Source organism: Pipistrellus hanaki, assembly GCF_964339955.1.
Source record: "Pipistrellus hanaki genome assembly, chromosome: 8".
Classification (NCBI taxonomy): domain Eukaryota; kingdom Metazoa; phylum Chordata; class Mammalia; order Chiroptera; family Vespertilionidae; genus Pipistrellus; species Pipistrellus hanaki.
This window is the reverse complement of record NC_140510.1, coordinates 63,793,436-63,818,099: the sequence shown is the minus strand read 5'-3', so window position 1 is coordinate 63,818,099 and position 24,664 is coordinate 63,793,436. Positions and strand designations below refer to the sequence as shown.

The following is a 24,664-nucleotide window of genomic DNA, read 5'->3' as shown; positions in this document are numbered from 1 at the left end:
GCAATTTATGTGTAATCACAATACTCTTTAATTTTCTATGCTATAGTAAGCTTCCAAGATCCCATGTATATAATAAAAACTTGAAACTGAGCTTCAATATATGCTTTCAAACTATTTTCTGTTATTCTAGTCTATGCCTTCAAATTCCTGGCATCCAAGTATTATCTGATACATAACCCGAAGAACCAGATGAGAGCAACAATATCCTATGCTATGGCTGTGTAGTTGTTTGTTTTTATAGATTAAGTGAAATATCAAAGTACCTCTGGCCATTTCGAATATGTAAACAATCCTTTACATTTAAGTATAGTACATGCTTATTTTTATATTTAAAAATTCCCTAATTTTGTATTTGATTTCCCAAGCTGATATATATTTTTATATCTATAAGTAAAATTTAAATGTATTTTCAAATATACTATACTTACCCCTTTGACTCCCTTTTTCAACTTATCATCAATAAATAATGAGAGGTATTCAGGGGACCTGGAGTTGAGGTTGAGAAAATACTCAAAGTCACCCGCAATAGTTTGTTTAAAGAGTCGATCATTATTAAATGATTCCTGCAGGAAGCGATCAAACCTACTCTTCAGATCCAATAAGCCCTTCCAAATAAAAAAAGAAAGTTAAAATTCATTATAATAATGTCTCTAGAAACAATATGCATGCAAACATGTATGTTTATTTTAACTTTGCTGGTAATATAAATGTATGCATTCACTGTTAAACTTAGAGATTCTATGTTATTTTCAAGCTTGTATCTAAGCCTGTATTAAAGTGTCAGTGATGAGGGAAATATTCTATCATTCACTTATACATTACTGCACTTAAGATGAACCAAAGAACCTCTTCAATTGTTTCTCCTCATCCTGTCTTTATTAAGTGGGCAAGCCCAAGAAAACTAGCTTTAAAAATGTATCACGAGAACCCTTTATTTATAATAAAACAGGAAAATTTGGAACAAAATCTTCTGCTCTTACTATTGCTCAAAAGCAAAACATTTTGAAACAAAAGTATTTAACACATGGTTGTTGTTTTTGTAATACACTAAAGTATATGAGTACTTAGGCATATAAAAAAGTAGAAAGGAATAACTTTCATTCTTAAGACTATTTAAATAAGGTATTTACCAGACAGAATAAATAAAAAATAGCTGAGTCTGGCTTCCTAATATATACATACTTTGCAAAACTCTAAAATCTTTAGGATAATTATACATTCTAATTTACCACAGGGACAATTAAGTAAAAAATACACCCTACATGTCATACTACGTAAGTGATCTTTTTAGTACTTGTCAATAGTAGTTTATCACAGACTTAAAAGATAATCTTCTGATTTACCTACCTGGATATAGTCAACAGGATTCTTTCCTTCGCCTTCTTCAGAAACAAGGGCTTTACCCTGCTCTCTCAAATAGGAACTCATACACTCACACATCGTTTTCAAACCATTTGGCACACGACTAAATAACTTGTACATGCAAGCAAGGTCTGTAATCAGAAAGCAAACACAAATCGGCTCCATTGAAGATTAAGAAAAAGTGTGTATCTCTGTTCTTGCTGATTTGTAATACTTAAAACTTATTTCTCAATTGCAATCATTTGCTGACATGAAAAACTACTACCCACTCCCCCAAGTAAAATAGAAAAAAGGAATAAACAGGCCAGTTAATGGTTATTATTGCAATTTATGATACAGGTTCAGATAAGACTCTCTGAAAACATCAATAAAATGTCTCAGCAATTTTAGGTTACATGGAAGAGAAGATGCCCAAACCTGATTAACAAAGCCACAAAAATGAGAACTACAATTTTTAGGTTCTGTAGAACTTATCCTAAGTAATTCTAATCTAGAACCTAGTATTACTATAAACTGCATAAGGATAACTTTCATTATGGCGTAATTTGTAGTCAATAAAACATTTTTAAAACCTATTAAAGTCTTATAAATATTTTTAAGCATGTCTATTTTAAAAGTTCAAACAATAGCCATGAAAACAAATATACTAGAATTTATTTCATTTCATATCATGGTAAAGTTTACATGAAATTTACAGCATAAATTCCTATTTAATATTTTCCTCAGAGCAATCTCTAATAGTATTTCCCAGGTAATGTCTTAAAGCCAGTATTTGTATTTTAAAAATTGGTTTATCTCAGAAAGAAAACTGTAGACTCTGTCCATTTTTGGCATCATGTGCACAGATTAAAATGTAGAGTTGAAACTCTGCTTTTCCAAATGTCTGTTTCTTTGAAATAAGAACTTATAGGGAGACTATCATATTAGAACTTTACAACAATACAAAAAAGTTTTATAATCAAGAACTTTTGAAAATGGAGCTAAAACAAGCAGTAGAGATTAGAGACTGATAATTTTTTTTTTCTGTCAAGCGCCAAATAGTAAATATTTTAGATTTGTGAGCCACATATGGTTTCTGTTGCTATTCAATTTTGCCACTGTGCAAGAAAGAAGCCATAGGCAATAAATGGGCATAACTATGTTTCAATAAAACCTTAGTTTTTAAGCTTAAAATGTAATTATGTCTGTGTAATAAAACATATTCTTTTTAAAAAATATTTTTATTGATTTCAGAGAGGAAGGGAGAGGGAGAGGGAGAAAGAGATAGAAACATCAATGATGTGAATCATTGATCGGCTGCCTCCTGCACCCCCTACTGGGGATCAAGCCCACAACCCAGACAAGTGCCCTTGGTCAGAATCGAACCTAGAAACCTTCAATCCGCAGATCAACGCTCTATCCACTGAGCAAAATCGGCCAAGGAGAAACATATTCTTAAAAATTTCCCCCCCCATAAAATTGGTGGTGGGTTATATTTGGCAAACAGGCCATAATAATTTACCTAGGCTGGTCTATATTTACAAGAGAAATTAAGATCCTAAAACTAAAGTTGTATGTATTTTTAAAATACTGAGAAGCAAATTTTATAAAAGGGGCTTCTAAAATTTGTTTTAGTGACTTAAAAAAACAAATTTTATTTAAAAATAAGTTTTCATCAATAATATAAATCTAAAGTAATCTATACAGAACAAAGCTTACAGTTTTTCTCATTTTAGCATACAACCAAATTTCTCATGTTGAAAATAGGTATTACATTTTCAACAGTATGATATATACTACAGTAATTTGGCATATCAAATACCTCTAACAGAAATGGTAACCAACTTATCTGTTTTGTTCCTATGCTGTCACAGTTTTACTTAATTATATGGTCTATAGTTAATTGTATGTAAATTAATACATTTCATTGTCTTTCATTGTATATAAATATATGGTATAGTGGAGGATGTGAAAGAGAAAGTAAAAAATACTTGGCATTCAAAATTAAATACCAAAATGAGATGCCATTTGAACTTCACAGCACTATCTACATCTGATAATCAGTTAATCCTTTTCATCCTCCACTTATGGTGAGAAAAGTGTTTTTTCACTTTTTGATTTATGAGACATTTGGCTTCATAATGGTGAAGCTGTGACTCTGACCTATTATCGAACAAATTGATCATGAGCAGAGCCTAGCAAAATTAAGACACTACACAATTAGGTTTCTAGTGGGAGGTCAGGAAAATTAAAACCAGATTTTTACAATTTAACTTAGAATCACAGATAGTTGCTTATATATGGTAAGTAGCCATTGTGGTGTTTCCTTATTCGTGTACTTAATTAAGCACTTGCCATGTGTCAGGCATAATTAATGTTTTTAACTGAAGTATCCAGGATATAGAGATACTATAATTCGGGCATGACAATCTCTCCATCAAACATTTCATAGCTCCTAATCTTCAGCCCATTTAATCTCCCCCCTCCCATCCTCTCAAGGTAGGTAAGAAAGAATTAACTCTAAACAGTACATTAGAAAATTTTTAGATTCTAATTTTGTTTAAATAGAGAAAATGCTTTTCCTGAAGTCCAAGTCTGCTAGGGACCATTTACATCAGGAGTCATCAAACTGTAGATAGAAATACAGCCCATCGTCTTTTTTGTACAGCATATGAAAAATAAATCAAATGAAATTTTACAGAAACATAGTCAAGCTTATTCTTTTGTAATACTGTCTATGCCTACTTTCTCAATATGCAGTAGAGATGGTAGTTTACTGTATGGCCAACACACCTAAAATATGTACTGCCTGCTCCTATACCAGAAAGTTTGCTAACCTGACTTAGACCTGAGACATGCCGTAACTTATTTTAGAAAACACGACAAACATACGTAAAATAATTTTTGTTCTGTTGCTTTTACAAAAATGTTTACCAGAGTTTTTTTTAAAATGGAACTTTTTTGGCTTTAATAAAAATCTACAAAGTTATATACAACTTTCAGAAACTTATTACACGTTTACAAATATAACCAATTCAAAACACAAAGTAAGGATTCCATTAAAGGAAGCATGGGGCAACCTCTCTTCCCATCATGTTTCTTTTCCATTTTCTTATATCCTCCTTTTAAAAAAATTATTCACATAAAAAATTCTTTTCATTCCCTACCTACGTCATTTCCCCAAATAGGCAATATGTATTTCATCTATAGGTCATTATCCCAAATAGGCAATATGTATTTCATCTATAAGAACAAAGTGGCTAAAACACTGCCAAAACTTCATCTAAGAAGCAGGAGAATAGAAAAGTAAGTACCAGGTTTCTTTTTCATTATCATGTAAGTGATTTATTTATAAAGTCAGAGTTTAAAGCAAAACTTCAGAAATTAAGAGGACAACATAACTGTTTCCTTATTTCCTCAAAATATTGTGTTCAGGAAAATAAAGGTAAATAGCCCACTCAAGGAAATGTTACAGTTGTCACAAAATACTGCTTTCAAAATAAATAAATAAATAAATAGCCAAAATGAGTAAATGCTACAGTTATCTCAAAATTTCTATTTTTACTTTTATGCAATTATCCCTTCTCCTTTTTTAGTCTATAACTTCAGAATCCCCAAAACCAATGAACTAATTTATTTAAATACACTAACAGGAAAGACACCTAGTTTTGCATTTTAGGAAACCTTATCACAACTAACTCCCATAGGAAAGCTTACAAAAAATTTTAGATTGAAACTTCAGATTTGAAAAGAATCACAAAAACTAAAGGACAGTATTCGTGAATAGAGTCCAAACCCTCTAGCATATAACACCAAAGTATAGGGATAGATGAGGAGCTTGTTGTCCATTTATCTTCTGGGTAAAGAAAAACACAGTGAGGAGACATAAGACAAAAGAGAGAAAAAAGTCATTTCACTAGAAACATCTAAAATCCTCAGTAAAAGATGCAAAGCTTTACCATTACATCATCCCAAAGTAACAGCTAAATTAGTGATACAAACCACTTCTTAAAAACTGACATTCATTATCTTAGAGAAAAATTAAAAAAAAAAATACTGAGAACTTGGTAGAAATATAAGGATTTTTCCAACTGCTAAGACTTACCTTCTGTCTTTCCATTTTTCAACATATGTACTAGCCCAGAATTCTCCATTTCTACTATAGTTTTCATGTGCTTGGAAATAAGTTCCCTCTCCACCACCTTTACAATTGGCTCTTCAGTTGATTTATCAAGGCAGTGCATCACCCGTTCTATTTCTTCATTAATTCTAGCTTCTACTTTCTTTATATAAACTGAAGCACTGTTTTCTGCTAAAAATTTCTGGCTTTCCATCTGCAAATAGGAAGGATGATTCTTTAAAAACACAGAAGCAAAATGTGTTTCTGCTTTTAACTATATTTCTATGGTGTTTATCAAAAATCAAAACTAATATATAAGTACTATTACCACTTTATACAGTTCATTACATATGATCATACAGTCTGCGTTATATACTTTAAAGCATTATTTACATAAAACTGAATTAATACATTATCCTTGAGCAGTGTTTTTCAAATACTGCCAATGTACTCCAAATAGCAGCAAAAGTAAACACATGCCATAATAAAGCATCTGACTCAAAGTGAGAGTGGCAAATTCTTCTTTGATCTGTTTTAATGGAAAGTTTTGCCTAGAAGGAATCATCATGTTTATCATGTAGTTTTGCTGACACACTGTTAATTACTGAAGTTCTCCTGCCACCCCAACTCTCAGGTTCAAAGGAGTATATATACTGAAGTTGGAGAAATGGAGCTTTTAAATAACTATCAATCTTGCCTGCTAACACCAACCTTATAGAGGTTCCACTAAATTATAAATGTCAACCCAGATGATTTAAACTTATTTGAAAGTAGGATTAATGAATATATCTAAGAATTACATAATAAAAGACATGTTGATGTGAACTACAGATAAATTTAATAACACTTGCTACTATTGTAACAAAAAGTACTCTTAGTCCTTGAAAATAATCAAATTTCTAAGAACAGACATTAACACAACAAACAAAAATCTTGGTGAGATCATCTTTATAATTCCTGACTATCATCATTACCTTATAAATACTGTCTTCTATCTGTCATGTTCCTCATTTATTGTTATTATCATTTCATTATAAGTGAGTAATGGTTTAGCTTTGCTTTCAGCAATTTAGTTCCTTTTGGGTTGTATATTACATAATGCTGCAAATGTATATCAATTGTACTTATTGACCTATAGCTTTCCAATCAACAGTCTTGAAGACATATATGCACTATGGGATCATGCACACTCCCACATTTATTTTACTAGTTACTTATAATATCAAACTTAATTGATGATACCCTGCCTAGTACAATAATTTGTGGGTAAATAATTTGCAACATAAGGGCCTCAGTAAAAAAAGGTAAAAAATATTCAAATTGGTAACCACATTTAATAACTTTAAGCACATCTTAAAAGAGCACGTATTTATATATCTTCACTGATTACCTGAAAAAATTCTGCAGACATTTCCAAAAAAGGAGCCTCAAAATCTTCTTCATAGACTGATCGTCCTTCAAGACCTAAAATCATTAACATCTGGCACGCATTTCTTATTGCGCCTCTGTCAAAAGAAGTTACAGTCACTTGAAAATCAAATTACATCAAAGATTCATATAAAAAAATACAACAGAAATAGCTAGAGAGTTTCAGAATATTTTTTAAATCAGTGGCCAATCTCCCAGAAGCAGCTTCTTTGTAACATGAGGTTTTAAAGTAAATTTCATTGGAAGGCAGTATCTTGACTGCACAGGTATTTATCTCGTTGTTCTCATGCAATAACTTAAACATTTGAAAGATATGTTTAGGATGTCACGTCTAAATAGCCTTGTGTATTTAAAAACACAGAGAGAATAAAAAAGCTATTATATCAGGAAGCAGGGAGGATGAAAGGAGGCTGCACTGCTTGACTTGTAAATTTTTGTACCAAATGACTTTTGGGCAGTCCTGACCAGGCACCAATGTGTAAATAAAAAACTTTACAGCCCTAGCTGATTTTGCTCAGTGGATAGAGCATTGGCCTGCGGACCAAAGAGTCCTGGGTTCGATTCTGATCAAGGGCATTTACCTGGGCTGCAGGCTCCTCTCCCTGGCCCAGGCCCTGGTTAGGGCTCATGCAGGAGGCAACCAATTGATGTATTTCTCTCATATTAATGTTTCTCTCTCTTTCCCTCTCCCTCCCACTCTCCCTAAAAAAAAAAAAAAAAAAAAAAAAAAATCAATGTAAAAATATCTTCGGGTAAAGATTAAAAAACAAACAAAAAACTTTACAAGTCTTCATTTACTAGCTGCATTGAATAGAGAAGCAGAGAAAGCAGTCTTGCATGTCTCAAGCCACTTAAGCTGATGTCATTGTAATCATATGAAAATGGTACAGTAGTTTATAGCTGGTTTAGACTATGTTCAACATTTTTCTTTAAATATGTTAAAAAGGCTAGCAAAAAGCCCTTAAAGAAAGACAAAAGGAAAAAAAATGTTATCACCCAGCCAGAAAAAGAACAAAATGCAAGAATAAAAAATACAGCCCTAACCGATTTGGCTCAGTGGATAGAGCGTCAGCCTGCAGACTCAAGGGTTCCAGGTTTGATTCTGGTCAAGGGCATGTACCTTGGTTGCAGGCACATCCTCAGTAGGAGGTGTGCAGGAGGTACTGATTGATATTTCTCTCTCATCAATGTTTCTAACTCTCTATCCCTCTCCCTTCCTCTCTGTAAAAAAAAAAAAAAAAAAAAAAAAAAAAATCAATAAAACATAAAAAAAAAAAAAAAAGAATGAAAAATCAAAGGAAAAAAATTGCCGTCCACTGCATACTCTGTTGGGACAAGGCAGAAGAACTCTTAGAGAAAGGTGAGAGAGTACGAATTACAAAAGAACTCCTCAGATATTGGAAACTCTGGTTTGGGGACCCAGGAATACATTGATCTGGGGATCATAAATGACCAAAGTATTGATATCTACAGCCTGGAATTCTATGTGCTTGGTAGGCTAGGTTTCAGCATCGCAGACAAGAAATGTAGTTCAGGTTGCACTGGGGCTCATCATAGAGGCAACAAGGAGGAGACCATGTGCTGGCTATAGTGAAAGTATGACAGGATCATCCTTCCTGGCAAATAAATTCCCCTTTCTGTCCAAAACGCCAATAAAATATTTTCAGTGAAATGTAAAAAAAAGAAAAATCAAATGGGAAAACTAATGACTGAATTGCTTTAAAAAAGGTATACCAAATTAAAGATTAAAATGGTCTCTTCTGAAAATAGAAGTGTGTTTTTAAGTTAACATCTATGCAACTTTGTTAACTGTGATATAAGTTTTTGAGAATTTTCACAACGTGCTAGACAATCAAACTTTCATTTTTAATAAAATTTTGATAATAAGTTGGTTCTCAGGGTATAACTGCTAAAAACCAAAACCCAATTGAGTTAAAAAATGATTAATACCGGTCTACAACTTCTCCTTTCCGCTCTCTTGCGATCATATCCAATAATGTTTGTCGTAGATGATCCCTAATACAGCCATATCGTACAACTTGATCCCGAAAAATAATTAATCCCAAGTTGTAGACATTCTCCACATTGTTTTGTTGTACATATACACGGTCCTGCAATAAAAATGGAATCATAAAACATGAGAACTCCTGCAGACATAATAATTACTGTAAGCTACAACAGTAAAGGAAATAAAATTCCAAAAGCAGTCAGTTTTGCAGGTGAAAACCACTTCAAACTATCTTACGCAATACAGAATATTCTACTACCTCCTAAGTTGTATAAAATATTTTTCAATTTATAATCGTTACTGAAACAAACAATGCCCATTTACCCTAAGAAAAAGGGAGAAAAAGCTAGCACACACCAGGAGGGGCAAGTAAACAGAAAGCAGAGGAGAAAGGTAGTCAGATCTTTCTTTCTCCCCAAAGCCATACCATGCTCAAACATTGTTCTTACTTTATTAAATACTCTACTTGAAGATCATATTCTATAATGAAAATTGTGAGCCGAATGAAATACAGATCCAAATGATTTAAATTGATTGCTTATTGGTAAATATTAAAAGACTCTAAGATGTATAACAGAGCAGCATTAAATATTACATAATTAAAATACCTCCAGTTACTATCATCTTAAACAAATTATACCTACTAGTAATCATCTTATGTTCAAGTTCTTACCAACATTGATTCCAGGTATGTCACTATAGAGCAGTGGTCACCAACCTTTTGGACCTCACCGACCTCTGGTTGGCGACCGCTGCTATAGAGCACAAGTAACCCAGAACTATTGGCTATGAAAGTCCTATTTTGGGCATTATTTAAAAATCAGTATTACATCTGAGTATACAGAAACAAATACTGTTTTTAAGTCACAAGAGGATTAGTAATATAATTCTTTCCTGTTCTTAAACACAATTTTTCTGGGTTTTGGTGGGTCTGTGAACTTTCTAAAATTATAAAATTATTATGTTTGGTCATTTAAAGTAATTTGGAAACAAAGCTCAGAGCTTTCATCAGATTCTTAAAGGCATCCTGTAATCCAAAAACAGTTAGGAATTTCATACGGATCTTTTAACATGTGTGGTGTTGTGTTTTGTTTTGTTTTATTTTATTTTATTTTTACATTTTGTCAAAGTACTACAGTACTTAGATTTAGTAAATTTTAGAAGCTGTACAACAAACCGATAATAATTTGTATCATTTCTTTTAAAAGAAACATTGTCATTACAAGCAACATCAAAGCAGCAAGCTGAACAAGAACAAAAGTTCTAACATATTAGCAGTGCACTTACAATGATATTGATTAACCTTCCAACCAATTTTTAATAAATTCTCCATGAGTACCACTCTCTTCATATATCATTCCTCCAATCTTCTTTTATGTATCTTACATAATGGTACATAGCTAATGGACACAAGGAAAGTTGCTCTTTTATTAGCATCTGTGGTTGCTCACCCTTTTTCTTTCTTTTTTACAAAAAAAATATTTTATTGATTTTTTACAGAGAGGAAGAGAGAGGGATAGAGAGTTAGAAACATCGATGAGAGAGAATCATCGATCAGCTGCCTCTTGCACACCCCCACCACTGGGGATGTGCCCGCAACCAAGGTACATGCCCTTGACTGGAATCGAACTCGGGACCCTTTAGTCCTCAGGCTGACTCTCTATCCACTGAGCCAAACCGGTTTCGGCTCACTTTTTCTTTTTCCTTTTTTCTTAAGTCCTGAAATCAACTTTAGTGAATTTGGAATTTTCATTGATAACTTCGACAAGTTCTCAGGCTTTACACTACTATCCTCAACATCTTAAATTCCAAAATTTCCTGCTTTTTTATGGCTCTCACTGTTTCCTAGGCACTGAAGCTACTCTTTATAATCATGCCCTTCAAGTCCAACTTCCCTACTGTCATCCAGGTTTGCTTCACATTTCAGTATAAAACAAGTTGTCCTTAAAAACTGGCACAAATCTAACCTAATGAGGGAAAAAGTCACACAAGTTCAGGAGCCCCAGAGAGTCCCAAAATAAGAAGAAGCCAAACAGCCACATCATAATTAAAATGCCAAAAATTAAAGACAAAGAGATCATCGTAAAGGCATCGAGAGAAAAGCAATTTGTTACAAAGGAGCTCCCTTAAGGCTGTCGGCTATTTCTCATCAGTAACTGCCAGAAGGAAATGGCATGAAGTATTCAAGGTAATGAAAAGCAAGGATCTGAAACCAAGATTACAATATCTAACAAGGCTATCATTCAAAATAGATGGTGAAATAAAGAGCTTTCCAGATACAAAAAGGCTAAATGAGTTTATCACCACCAACCCAGTACTATAAGAAATGCTAAAGAAACTGCTGTAATGAGAAGAAATAGAGAAACAGACATAAAGAATAAAAATGACACGCTTGCTGAAACCAGTTTGGCTCAGTGGATGGAGCGTCGGTCTGTGGACTGAAAGGTCCCAGGTTCGATTCCGGTCAAGGGCATGTACCTTGATTGCGAGCACATCCCCAGTAGGGGTTGGGTAAGAGGCAGCTGATTGATGATTCTCTCTCATGGATGTTTCTAACTCTATCCCTCTCCCTTCATCTCTGTAAAAAAATCAATAAAATAAATTTTTTAAAAAAGAATAAAAATGACAATAAATAAGTACCTGTCAATAATAACCTTAAGTGTAAATGCTTCAATAAAATGACATAGGGTAGGTCCGTGGTTGGCAAACTGCAGCTCGCGAGCCATATGCGGCTCTTTGGCCCTTTGAGTGTGGCTCTTCCACAAAATACCATGGCCTGGGTGAGTCTATTTTGAAGAAATGGCATTAGAAGAAGTCTAAGTTTAAAAAATCTGACTCTCAAAAGAAATTTCAATCATTGTACTGTTGATATTTGGCTGTTGACTAATGAGTTTGCCGACCACTGGGGTAGGTGAATGGATACAAAAACATGAACAAATTACATGCTGTCTACAAGAGACCCACTTTAGAAAAAAAAAAAAAAAAACTCACAAAGGAAGAGAGGGAAGAGATGGAAAAATTTTTTCATGCAAATGGAAATGAAAAACAAGCTGGGTTAGCAATATTTATATCTGACAAAATAGACTTCAAAATAAAGGCCATCACAAGAGACAGTAAAGGTCACTACATAATACTAAAGGGGTTGATCCAACAAGATATAACCCTGGGAAACATATATGCACCCCAGATAGGAGTACCTAAATATATACATAAAACTTCTAGAGAACTTTAAGGGAGAGATTGACAGCAATGCAGTCATAGTAGGGGACTTCGATACCTCACTAACTTCACTGGATAGATCTTCGAGACAAAAATTAAGAAGGCAACAATGACTATAAAGGACACACTGGATCAGATAAATTTAATTGACATTTATAGAACATTTCACCCCAAAACTGCAAAATATACACTTCAAGTACACATGAGTCATTCTCAAAGATAAACCACATGTTAGGACATGCAAGAAGATTGAAACAATATCAAGCATATTCTCAAATCACAATGGATGAAATTAGAAATTAACTACAGTAAAAACATTCAAACACATGGAAGCATGTTATTAAATACTGAATGGGTTATCAATGAGATCAAGAAAGAAATAAAAACCTTCCTGGAAACAAATGAGAATGAATACCCAACAACCCAAAATATATGGGACACAGCAAAAGCAGTCCTAATAGGGAAGTTCATAGCACTATATGCCTACCTCAAAAAACAAGACAAATTAATAAGAAACTACTTAACCCTATAACTTAAAGAATTAGAGGAAAACAAAAAAAGCCCAGAGTAAGTAGAAGGAAGAAAATAATAGAGAAGAAATAAATGATATAGAGGCTAAAAAAAACAATACAAAAAAAAAAAATCAATGAAACCAAGAGCTGGTTCTTTGAAAAGATAAACAAGATTGATAATCCATTAGCCAGACTCATTAAGAAACAAAGAGGACCCAAATAAATAAAATCAGAAACGAAAACGGTAAAGTAACAACTGACACCACAGACATAAATAGGATTGTAAGAAAATTAAATGAACAACTATGCCAACAACCTGGACAATGTGGATGAAATGGACAAATTCCTAGGAAAATACAGTCTTCCAAAACTCAATCAGGAAGAATCAGAAAACATAAATAGGCTGGTAAGTACTGATAAAATTAAATCAATAAAGCCCTAGCTGGTTTGGCTCAATGGATAGAATGTTGGCCTGGGGACTGAAGGGTCCCCAGGTTCAATTCTGGCCAAGGGCTCATGCCTGGGTTGCGGGCTCGATCCTCAGTAGGGGGCGTGCAGGAGGCAGCCAATCAATGATTCTCTCTCATCATTGATGTTTCTCTCTCTCTCCCCCTCTCTAAAATCAATAAAATATATTTAAAAAAATTAAATCAGTAATAATAATAATAAAAATAATAATAAAGTCTCCCAGCAAACAAAAGCCCTGTTCCCGACAGCTTTACAGGGGAGTTTTACCAAACATTCAAAGAAGAACTAACACCTATTCTTCTCAAACTATTCCAAAACATTCAAAAGGAAGGAACACTTGCAACTCTTTTTTATGAAGCCAGCATTATCCTAATTTCAAAACCAGATAGAGAAACTACAAAGAAAGAAAACTACAGGCCAATATCCCTAATGAACACAGATGCTAAAATCCTCAACAAAATATTAGCAAATTTGATCCAGAAGTATATTAAAAAGATCATATGCCAATGACTAAGTGAGATTTATTCTAGGAATGAAAGGTTGGTACAATATTCACATCAACAAAAGTGGTTTTCTTAAGAACAGTAACTGTGCATGGAGGGATTTGGAGAGTATTATGCTAAGCGAAATAAACCAGTCAGAGCAAATCAAGTATCACATGATCTTACTCATATGTGGAATCTAATGAACAAAATAAACTAATAAACAAAATAGATCCAGACATAGAAGCTTGGAACAGACTGAAATATCAGAGAAAAGGTGGAGGTGGGGGTGGGTGGGAAGAGAACAACCAAAGAATTTATATGCATATATGTATAACCCAGGGACACAGACAATAGGGTGGTGAAGGTCTGGGGTGAGGGACAGGGGAGGGCTAGAAGGGGTCAATGCGGGAAAAAGGAGAACAAATGTAATACTTTCAACAATAAAGATTTAATTTTTTTAAAAAGGAAAAGAAAAAAAAAACATGGCACAAATCTAATAATTAAAAAGGCATGATAATCCTTTTTATTATGAAAATACTCACTCCAATTAAGCATAAATTATTTATAAACTTGACTTTTACACCTTTAAATATACATTTTCTGTGGCAGAGAAAAGTACCACACAGATCAAAACCAGTAACTGTTTGGTTAATTAAAGAGATATGGTAAAATAGAAAAACTATTAAATACGAATACACATATATACCTGTGTCTTAAACATTTTAATTTAAAATGTACAAAAGTGTACGCTGAGATATCAAAACTTTCTTTGAATAAGTCCTGTAATTAGATTACAACACTGTTTCTTAAACATGCTTATGTCTAACTTTTCTCCTTCCAATTTCATTAAGATAGAGTATGAGCAAGCAAATTCTCCTAGATTTTTACAATTTCCACTCCAGTCTTTTAAATTACTCACACCTAATTCAAACCAATATTTAGCGATTTGCCTTTGTCAAGTCTTTCCAAAGCATTTTATCTAGTTTGCCAAAGAACGAATTCTATTGGTTTTTGCACCTTTTTATTGTTTTGCACATATAATAAGAAGTACAACTGGCATAAACAGGTTTGAAAACAAGCACAACTGACTCTCAGTAAGAACACAGCTCAATTGATTAAGAGCAAATAGAGTAGATATACTGTGAAGTGAATGAATAACAGAATAGTGAGAAAACTTGGTATCAGTCAGGCTACTTCAAAACTAAAATAGAAAATACTAGCAACCTGGTAAGTACTATAACTTTCAACATGCTATATAGGACATGAAGCAAATATTATAGGGGATATATGTATATACATATGATATTAGTAAGTTTAACATATTAGTATTAATCTTAATTTAGGCTAAGAGAAATGTCAAAAAATTAGGTCAGATTAAAAGGCACATATACTATAATCTTCAGAGTAAATTAAGAGAGCTAGAGTGGTATTGTTTTTTTTTTTTTTTAATATTCCCCTTTGGGTTTTATTGCAGTATATTTCAAGTGCTATAAAATGCATTCATTTTAGGACTACAGCTCAAGAATTCAGTTATTTTTTTTATAGCTATGTAACCATTGCCACACCCAGTCCTGCACTATTTCTATCACCCCTCCTCCAAAAGACCTTTCAAACCATTTGCAGTCAATCCCCACTTCCAGAACCCCTGCTTTCTCTTTCTATAAATTTCATTTCCTAGACATTTTATGTAATTAAAATAATGTGATTTTTGGTGTCTGATTTTTCACTAAGCATAAAGTTGCTAAGGTTGTAACATTTTTTCAGTATTTCATTCCTTGTTAGTGCTGAATAGTATTCCATTGTATGAATACGCCACATTTAATTTATTCATTCACATTAGTTGAAGGATACCATATTTTCCGGTGTATAAGACGACCCCCTAATTTTACAGTTAAAACATAGGTTTAGGCCTATATTCGCTGTATAAGACTACCCTCCACTTCCGACGTAACACCAGTTCTTTTTTTAATAGACCGCCTTCTCTGACGACCCCCGATTTTCGGTTGACTTTTTTTCGTTTCAAAAGTCATCTTATATGCTGGAAAATACGGTATTTCTAGTTTTTGTCTACTATGAGTAAAGTTGCTATGAACATTTAGGTACAACCTTTTTGTGGACATATGCTTTCATTTTTCTTGGATAGATTTCTAGGAGTGGAAGTACTGAGTCATATGAAAAGTGCCTGTTTTTCCTATAGTGAAAATATCAATTATAAATTTCCGAATATGAAAATATTAGATGTGGAGTTAGGAATTCTTATGATCTCACGCTCTACCATTAACAACTGTATGATGGTTAAAGTGTTTGAGCAAAGCTTAGAACATTTAACTCCCTGGAAGGTGATTGTGGATAGGGAGATACAGATGATGTAGGATAAAAGCTACACCTTTAAAAAAAAAAAAAATTTATTAATTTTTTTTTTTACAGAGAGGAAGGGAGAGGGATAGAGAGTTAGAAACATTGTTCCTGTTTCCGCAGGTTGACGCTCTATCCTCTGAGCCAAACCAGTCAGGGCAAAGCTACACCTTTTAATCAGAGTCTGTTAAGGTATATATAATGATTATACGTGACATATAATACTAACCCTGAAATTTGATTATTGGTACTAGAAAGATAATAAAATGGAGAAGGAAAGCCCCACAAAATTGAGTCTGGCTATTCAAATTAGTAATACTAAATAGTCATCCTATATAACAAAGAAGGAATATGCTAATAGACCACCACACCCTCGTAAGATGGTGGTGCCCAGTCCTCTCGGCAGTGAATCCCCCCCCCCCCTTTTTAAAAATGTATTTTATTGATTTTTTACAGAGAGGAAGGGAGAAGGATAGTTAGAAACATTGATGAAAGAGAAACATCAATCAGCTGCCTCCTACACCTCCCCAACTGGGGATGTGCCCGCAACCAAGGTACATGCCCTTGACTGGAATCGAACTGGGGACCCCTGAGTCCGCAGGCCGACACTCTATTCACTGAGCCAAACTGGTTAGGGCCAGCAGTGAATTTTCATGTGACCATTACTTTTAAAAATCCTTACCCAAGGAAATGATTATTTCTTTTAGATTATCTGTTCTTGGGGAGTAGCCTACGTCAGCAGGTGGGCATCTCCCAAAGGTCCCAGACTGTAAGAGAGCAAAGGCTGGGCTGAGGGAACCACCGCCCCCCACCTCGCATGTGCATGAATTTTCATGCACTGGGCCTCTAGTTTATATTAAGTCTGGTATGTATGATTACCATCAAGCAAAATAAAAGCTATACATGATACACTCACCATTTATATGTGTATATGTTACACATATTCACAATAAACTTGATATATGTGAAAACATTTGCTAAATGAACATGCTAAATCTGTTGATTGTTTATTAGCACTATCAGAAGGAATTCAGCCTATGTAAAAATATAAATTTTATGAAAAAATATGTGCAAATTGATTCTAATAGGAACCTTTTTATTTCAATAAAATATCAAAGTACAGATAAAATAAAATCACCCCAAGAGAAAAAATATTAAACAATAACCAAAAAATAATATTTTAATCTCAGGGTTTTTAGCCAAAATGTAGTCTGTATGAATCCAACACTTGTCATTTATCTATTGAAGAGAACTCAGCAATGAAAGTTGGTGGCTGCTTCTATTTGTCTTTTTCATAAGTCAAAATGCAGGCATTTTAAATATAAAGTATTCTGAAAAACATGTTTGAAAGCCCAATGTCTGGGTCAAACACCAGACTGAATAAAGATATGTGAGTTTCATCACCACAGAGATAAGCTACATTTTAAATTTCTAAATCTATGGTTCTCTCTCAGGAGTCGCTAACCTAAAGTGGGCAAGAACCTACAGAAGCTAGGTGGACCAGAGCAGGGGCTATCCTGGGGGTGGTGGTGATGAGAAGGAATAATCAGTGACAGGACCACTCATTGTTCCTGTTTTCACAGAGCTGGGAAAAAGTCAGACTGCTTTTGCATCTGATTTCATCTGTGCAGTTAGCTTGATAAACCAACTTAGAAGTACTTATCTGTAATGCAACATCTACCTCACAAAGTTATTCCACTTATTTACACTTCTATTCTCAATGGCCTTTTTAAAAAAAAAAAAAAAAAAATATATATATATATATATATATATATATACACACACACACACACACACACACACACACACACACACAATAGCTTTTATAATATAAACTTCCCTGCCAAGAAGAACTATAAAAGCTAGATTTAAAAAAAAAAAAAAAGTATCACTTTAAAAGCATGAACTAGGATAGGCAGGTCTCTAGGAGTTGAGGTGGAGAGTTGCAGTCTTTCTTCTTCTGCTACAAGAAAAGGGAACCTCAACCAGCTGATATCCAGGTAATACTCCTTTGGCAAATAGCTACTCCTGAACTAGGGCTCTTTTCTCAGAAGACAGAAGACGTCAGCCTACAAGATGTTGGGCCGAACAAGGCCTCAGGTAGTACTACTACTACCATCTTGGGAAATATTTGCCTTTTCCCCTTAACTAATGCTTCACCAAGATTCCTAATCCCTCAAGACACCTAAATATTTAATGTCTGACAGATCAAAGTCTGCATGCAACAGTATTCTTAGAAGTGTCATGATGTGCTATATAAAAATATAAATTTTATGAAAAATCTGCAAAGTCAAGAAATAATTTTGTAAGTAGGCTGAACAGTTTCATTACTTAAGGAATGGTATTAAATACAAATACAAATAAAACAAAAAATTTGTTAATGAAGTTCAAAAAGTAACTTAACTCTTACCAATCAATTTACCTGCAAGAAATGGTTTAGCAAATATTTTGAATCAACAGTCAATATGTCACAGAAAAGCAAAGTAGGATAAATAGATATTAGGCGCAGTGTGCAATGGTGCACCCATGAAAAGAAACAAATTATAAACTCTTTCACACTATTGCTGATATTTTGTGGTTCATTGAACAATGTTTTCTTGTTAAATTAAATAGGTATTTGGGAAGCAAATTCTAAAACTAACTATGAGTCACATTTAGCTCTGAAAGTTAGCACTACAAATGTAAGTACAACAGTCCATTGTCTTAATTATAAAGTTTAAGAGAGCTCTTCATAAAATTTTTGCTTCAAATACAAGTAGTTTAGTATTTTCAATAACACCACTAATGAATCAAGGGTAGTTACAGATTAGTATGCATTTATCTACATTTCCCTGCCTGGTCCCACTGAAAAACCAAACTGAATAACTGGTCACTATGATAGGTGCTGACCACCAGGGGGCGCGTGAGGAACATGGCAGGCATTGGCTATGGCAGAATGATTGAACAGGTGAGCGGGGGCACCAGACCAAGGCAGGGGGTCAGTCGCTATCACTGGGACAAGCCTCTGGTGGTTAATGAAAATTCTTTGCTCATGTGTGCCATGGCCCTGCCCAGCCCTCGCACACGCTGCTGGCACTGGAGCTGCTGCTCGCACCTCCTGCAGGCGCCCAATGCTGGCCCCGATTGCCCCTCAGGACTTCTCCACCTTCTTGTGCTCCTAAGGAGTGATTAGGACCAGCAGCTACCTCTTGCACCTGCTGCTGGTGATGGCCCAGCCATCAGCGCACGGGAGCACCAAGAGTGGGGCCAGCAGACAGGGGAACGGGGGAGAAGGTTTGTGGTGGGAGGTGTCAGGTGGGGCATGGATGGGCCGAGACCCATCCTTGTGCCCACCATAGACTCCAGGCCCACAGTTCCTTCAAGGTGTACGAATTCATGGAGTGGGCTCCTAGTAAGATTATAAGAAGTATAGGAAAGAAGACTCATATTACAGAAGTGTTATAATTCAATGGTTAAGAGTATAGATTTAAGAGCCAGTCAATCCTATCTCTGCCGTTTACTAGATTTGACCTTAAGCATCTGTGTCAACTTCCCATCTGTGAAGTAACATCTACTCTAGATGCCAGTCTAGACATTTCCACTTCTAAACTTGAAAGAACATCTTTAATAAGACCAAGTCCTCTGCCAAGAACAACTATAAAAGCTGGATGAAAATAAAAAGCTATCACCTCATACACATCAAGATGGCTGTTAATAAAAAACAAAATAAAACAAAACCAAAAACACCACAGAAAATAACAAGTATTGGGGAGTATATGAATAAATTGAAGCTCTTCAGCAGAGTCTTAAAAGAAATATTTGCATATCTGTATTCACAGTAGCATTATTCAAAATAAACAAAGGGTAAAAACTATTGTACCTCTAAGTGTCCAGTTATAAATGAATGGATAAACAAAGTGTATTATATACATTCAATAGAATTATTATCCATCCTTAAAAAGGAAGGGAATTCTGACACATGCTATAATAGAAATGAACTTTGAGTTATAAAAGGGCAAGTACTCTAATTCCAGTTATATGGCATCTAGAGTGGTCAGATTTAAAAACAGAAAGTACAATGATGGTGGCCAAGCACTGAAATGAAGGGTGAATGGGGAGTTGTTATTTAATGGGTACAGAGTATTAGTTTTGCATGATCTGGAAGTGGGTAGAAGTGACAGTTGCACGACAGTATGAATGTATTTAATATCTATAAACTTTCCACTTAAAAATAGCTAAGATAACAATTTTATGTTTATTATATAATTTTTTAAAAACTAACAATTTAAAAGCACCAAAGACAACCTGGAATTGTGAGTCCAGATTCTGGAGAAAAGGCAGGTATACTGAGAGGAGCCCGACATCCACCTTTACTCATTCCCTTGGGCCATTTGTTTTATCTGGAGGACTGGAAATAGGACAACAAGCAGAAAGTCACAGGTGGGCTGGCTATCAAGCAGCTAGAACTCATGAGGGGTCAAAGGCTGAAGAAGAGAGAAATCTAAATAAGAACCAGAAATTCTGCAAATAATTTTCATTAAGGTGTTCATTGACATATTACGTAAGCATGGATGAGACACCAAAACACCAAATAGCAGCACTGGAAGGCAAAAGAGCTGAACAGAGACAGTTAACTTACTTGCAGTGGTGAAGAGACAAAAGTTGGAATTCAAGGCAGTTATATAGAGAGCAAAATGGTAAACACATGAGGCTTTTACCTGAGACCCCCAGAAGGGCTAATTCCCAGTGAGCAGATATAGGCCTTGGAAATAGAGGCAAACTAAAAATAGACCAATCTTAACATAGCCTAAAAGCCAACTTCAACAAACTCATAGTGATCTGCCCATACTGTACCTGCTTGCTCAAAAAAAAAATTATATTTCCCTTTAAGAAAAATAGTCTCCACATTTTTCATATAGTGTTGGTAAAAGTACCAGATTTGTTCCCCTCCAAAATAAAACACCCCAGAGTCAAATGTCTGAAAACCCAGGGGAAAAAGACCCAGGAAGTCAAAAGTATTCTAAAATACATACAATGAGGAAGTAGTTGAAAACAAAATAAAACTAATATAAAGAAAACTCTAAGTCAAGGACCTATGCTATAATCACTAAGATAATCACTAAAATAATTTTAAAAGACTATGTAATTAACAGCTAATAGGGAAGGAAAATTGGGCAATAAAACATATTTAATGCACTTATAATGGGATGACAAATTTAAATTAAAGATATCAATAATTACATTAATGTAAATAAACTATATGCTTCAATTTAAAAACAAAGATTATCAGATGGGTTTAAAAGGCATGTTACTATGTGGTGCTTACAAGTGAAACAGAACTCCTGCGGCGACAATTTGCACATTAGGCTTTTATATATATAATTTTTAAAATTCTCACCCAAGGATATTTTCCATTGATTTTTAGAGGGAGAGGAAAAGACAGAGAAATATCGATGTGAGAGAAACACATTGATTGGCTGCCTCCTTCACAAGTCCTGTCCAGGGCCCAGGCCAGGGAGCAGCCTGCAACAGAGGTACATGCCCTTGACTATAATTGAATCTAGGACCCTTCATTCCACAGGTCGATGCTATATCCACTTAGCCATATCGACTAGGGTGAGTTTATTCTTGTATTATTTTTTTGTATGATTTATTTATATTTGTCTTCTTGTTATTAGTTATCAGAGGCCTGATGCATGAAAATTCATGCAAGAGCTGAAACTGGTTTGGCTCAGTGGATAGAGCGTCGGCCTGCAGACTGAAAGGTCCCGGGTTGGATTCCAGTCAAAGGCACATATCTTGGTTGCGGGCACATCCCCAATGGGGGTGTGTGTAAGAGGCAGCTGGTCGATGTTTTTCTCTCATCGACATTTCTAACTCTCTATCCCTCTCAATTCCTCTCTGTGTAAAATCAATAAAATATGTTTTAAAAAAATGCTGTGGGAAAAAAAAAAAGAGCCGAGACTGGATAGAGCGTTGATCTGCAGACTGAAGGGTCCCAGGTTCGATTCTGGTCAAGGGCATGTGCATTGGTTGCGGGCACATCCCCGGAAGGGGGTGTGCAGGAGGCAGCTGGTCAATGTTTCTCTCTCATCTATGTTTCCTCTCTGTAAAAACTCAATAAAATATATTTAAAAAAGAAAAGAAAAGAATTTTCTCCTCAAATCTTAAAAAAAAAAAGAAACAAAAAGAAAAGAAAAGAAAGAGAGAAAGAAAGAAAGAAGGAAAAAGAAAGAAAGAAAGAAAAGAAAAGAAAGAAAGAAAGAAAGAAAGAAAGAAAGAAAGAAAGAAAGAAAGAAAGAAAGAAAGAAAGAAGGAAAATTCATGTAAGAGTAGTAGGCCTTCCTTCCCGGGTGCCAGCACTGTCTTCCCTCCAACACCTGGGCTGCCTCACCAGCTTACCTCTGGCACCCAGGACCCTGGCTGCTTCCCTCCTCCAACAGCCCGCAGGCACCCAGGACCCGGGCTGGGCTGGCTTCCCTCCGGCCCCAGCTTCATTAGGAAGGATGTCCAGAATGATGGCCGGTCTAATTAGCATATTACCCTTTTATTATTACAGATTATGTATGTGCACTAGAGGCCAGGTACATGAAATTCGTGCATGGGAGGGGGAGATCCCTCAGCCAGGCCTGCACCCTCTCACAATCCAGGACATCCCCATTGCAATCCAAGACCGCCGGATCCTAACTGCTCACCTGCCTGCCTGTCTGATCACCCCTAACCACTTGCCTGCCTGCCTGCCTGATTGCTCCTAACCTCTCTGCCTGCCTCATCACCCCTAACCACCTCTGCCTCAGCCCCTGCCCAGGCGGCTTCATCCAGAAAGATGTCCGGAAGGTCGACTATCAGGTCTAGTTAGCATATTACACTTTTATTATTATAGATAATTCTTCTGCAATGAGGTGAAGACCATAAACTTTGGAATAAAAAAAGACTTTACTACTTCAGTAACGTTAGTAACTTTGTGCTCTCGGCAGGTTAATCTAACTTCAGTTTATTCATTTGCAAAATGGAGAATATTATACTCACCTAGAAGTTCAGATATTTAAAACATTTTGACAGAGATATAGCCATGTAGTAAATGATACCTATTGATTTGTATTTTTACTTTTTTGAATAAATAGAAATTTTATTGCTTTCCCAAACTACAAAAAAAATTGTAAAACCATGAATTGATATAAATTAATATACTCAAGGTGCTTAAAATAGTGCTTGACACAACTAAGAGTGGTGAAAATGCTATCTCTATTACATGGAAGAGTACTGGGTAGACTCATAGGCAGCCAAGGCTCTAACAACACACCTTAAGAGCTGTTGAAGACACTGCCATTAACTTAATACTAATCAACCCACATTTTCGATCTTTTCCTTCAATACCATGCCCTAGACATCATGTGTTGCAATTCAATTTCAGTTTTAAAATGGTATAAAACTTCAGAGCAGAAAGAACTCTAAAACTTAAAATGATCTAATCAATACATCTTCCAATCACATCCCATAGATAGGCTTCAGGGAACTAAACCATTAATCCCTTGAAAATGCGTATATAAAGGGGTATGTTGTGTAATGAGTGCATGCACAAACATGTCTTCTAGAAAAGGGCCCATGAATTTTGACCATTCTCCAAGGGGTGCCTAACCCCTCAAAAGATAAGAACCCGAGCTCTTACCCAGTAAATGTAATTTATTTTCCTTATAGATAAGGAAACAAGTCTTACCTCGAGAGATAAAATGACTTAAGCAAATTAATAAAGTAGAAACTAAAGCTGAATATCTCATTAAGTATTTTTCTCACTACTCCAAATTTCTTATATATATAGTATTGGGAGCATCCACTTTATGTATAAAAATTTCACTTCCTTTATACATCAACAAATATGTGCTCTATTTCTGACTGTACCATAGGACCTACTTCATGCTGAATATATATCTGCCTCCCTAAACTCAGTGTCATGGACTGCTTAAGGCCCATCATTGCACAAACTCAAAAACAGCCTAGAGGTCATAGTGTTCATGGTTCCATTAATTTGTTTGAAACAGAATCTGAGATGGAAGACAATGAAAAACTCCCAATTTTCAAGTACAACATGCTAAACCTTTAAAGTATTTATGACGATGCCCTGGTTTTATTTTTCATTAAGGGTTAGTGCTTGGCTTTTGATCTAACCATAAAAAAATGCCAAGGTATTATATCATCAGTCACAAACTAGAGCACATATGGGGAAAGCCTGTCTTGAACAGACCCCTCTTGCAAAAGCAGTCAGTAAAAATTCTGAACAGGTGTGAAGTTTAATAGCCCCAAAGTCCCAAAGCCATTGAGTCCACTTCCTTCTAAGAAAACATTTTGAAAGCAGAGAAAGTGCGGAGAAGATTCTTAAGCAACCTGTGTTCTTCTAGAATATAGCTACTTTCAAACTGCTCTAAATGTGTAATCCATAAACTTTTTGAACCCCAAAGCACAAAATCTATAGAAAAAAACTCACAAATATAGACTCACAAATTCCACCATGTCTGTGTTCTCATCCCATTTATGACACACAAATACTTGTTAACTTCGGCAAACTATTCATTTCTCACAACATTATTTTTCACAACTCTATTCCTTACCATCTACTACCTTTGGTGACTGTAACATTCATAATAATGTTTAACCTGGAACACTCTTTACAGATAGACAGTTTAATTTTCATCTCCCATCTTACCAGGATTTCCTGCCCCACCCCCCGACATAGGCAAATCCTAAACCTATC

The 24,664-nt window shown here is 35.0% G+C and overlaps 1 protein-coding gene across 2 annotated transcripts in view; it reads right to left on the bottom strand.

Annotated features, from left to right (window-relative positions):
- Positions 1 to 24,664, bottom strand: part of CUL3 (cullin 3) — a 106,645-nt gene that overhangs the window by 23,607 nt on the left and 58,374 nt on the right. For both annotated transcript variants that reach the window (XM_084891381.1, XM_084891382.1), the window contains 5 exons: positions 8,840 to 9,000; positions 6,852 to 6,966; positions 5,447 to 5,675; positions 1,348 to 1,493; positions 429 to 605 (listed from right to left, as the gene is read on the bottom strand). In XM_084891381.1, the coding sequence (XP_084747507.1) occupies positions 429 to 605; positions 1,348 to 1,493; positions 5,447 to 5,675; positions 6,852 to 6,966; positions 8,840 to 9,000 (828 nt within the window). The remainder of the gene's footprint in view (positions 1 to 428; positions 606 to 1,347; positions 1,494 to 5,446; positions 5,676 to 6,851; positions 6,967 to 8,839; positions 9,001 to 24,664) is intronic.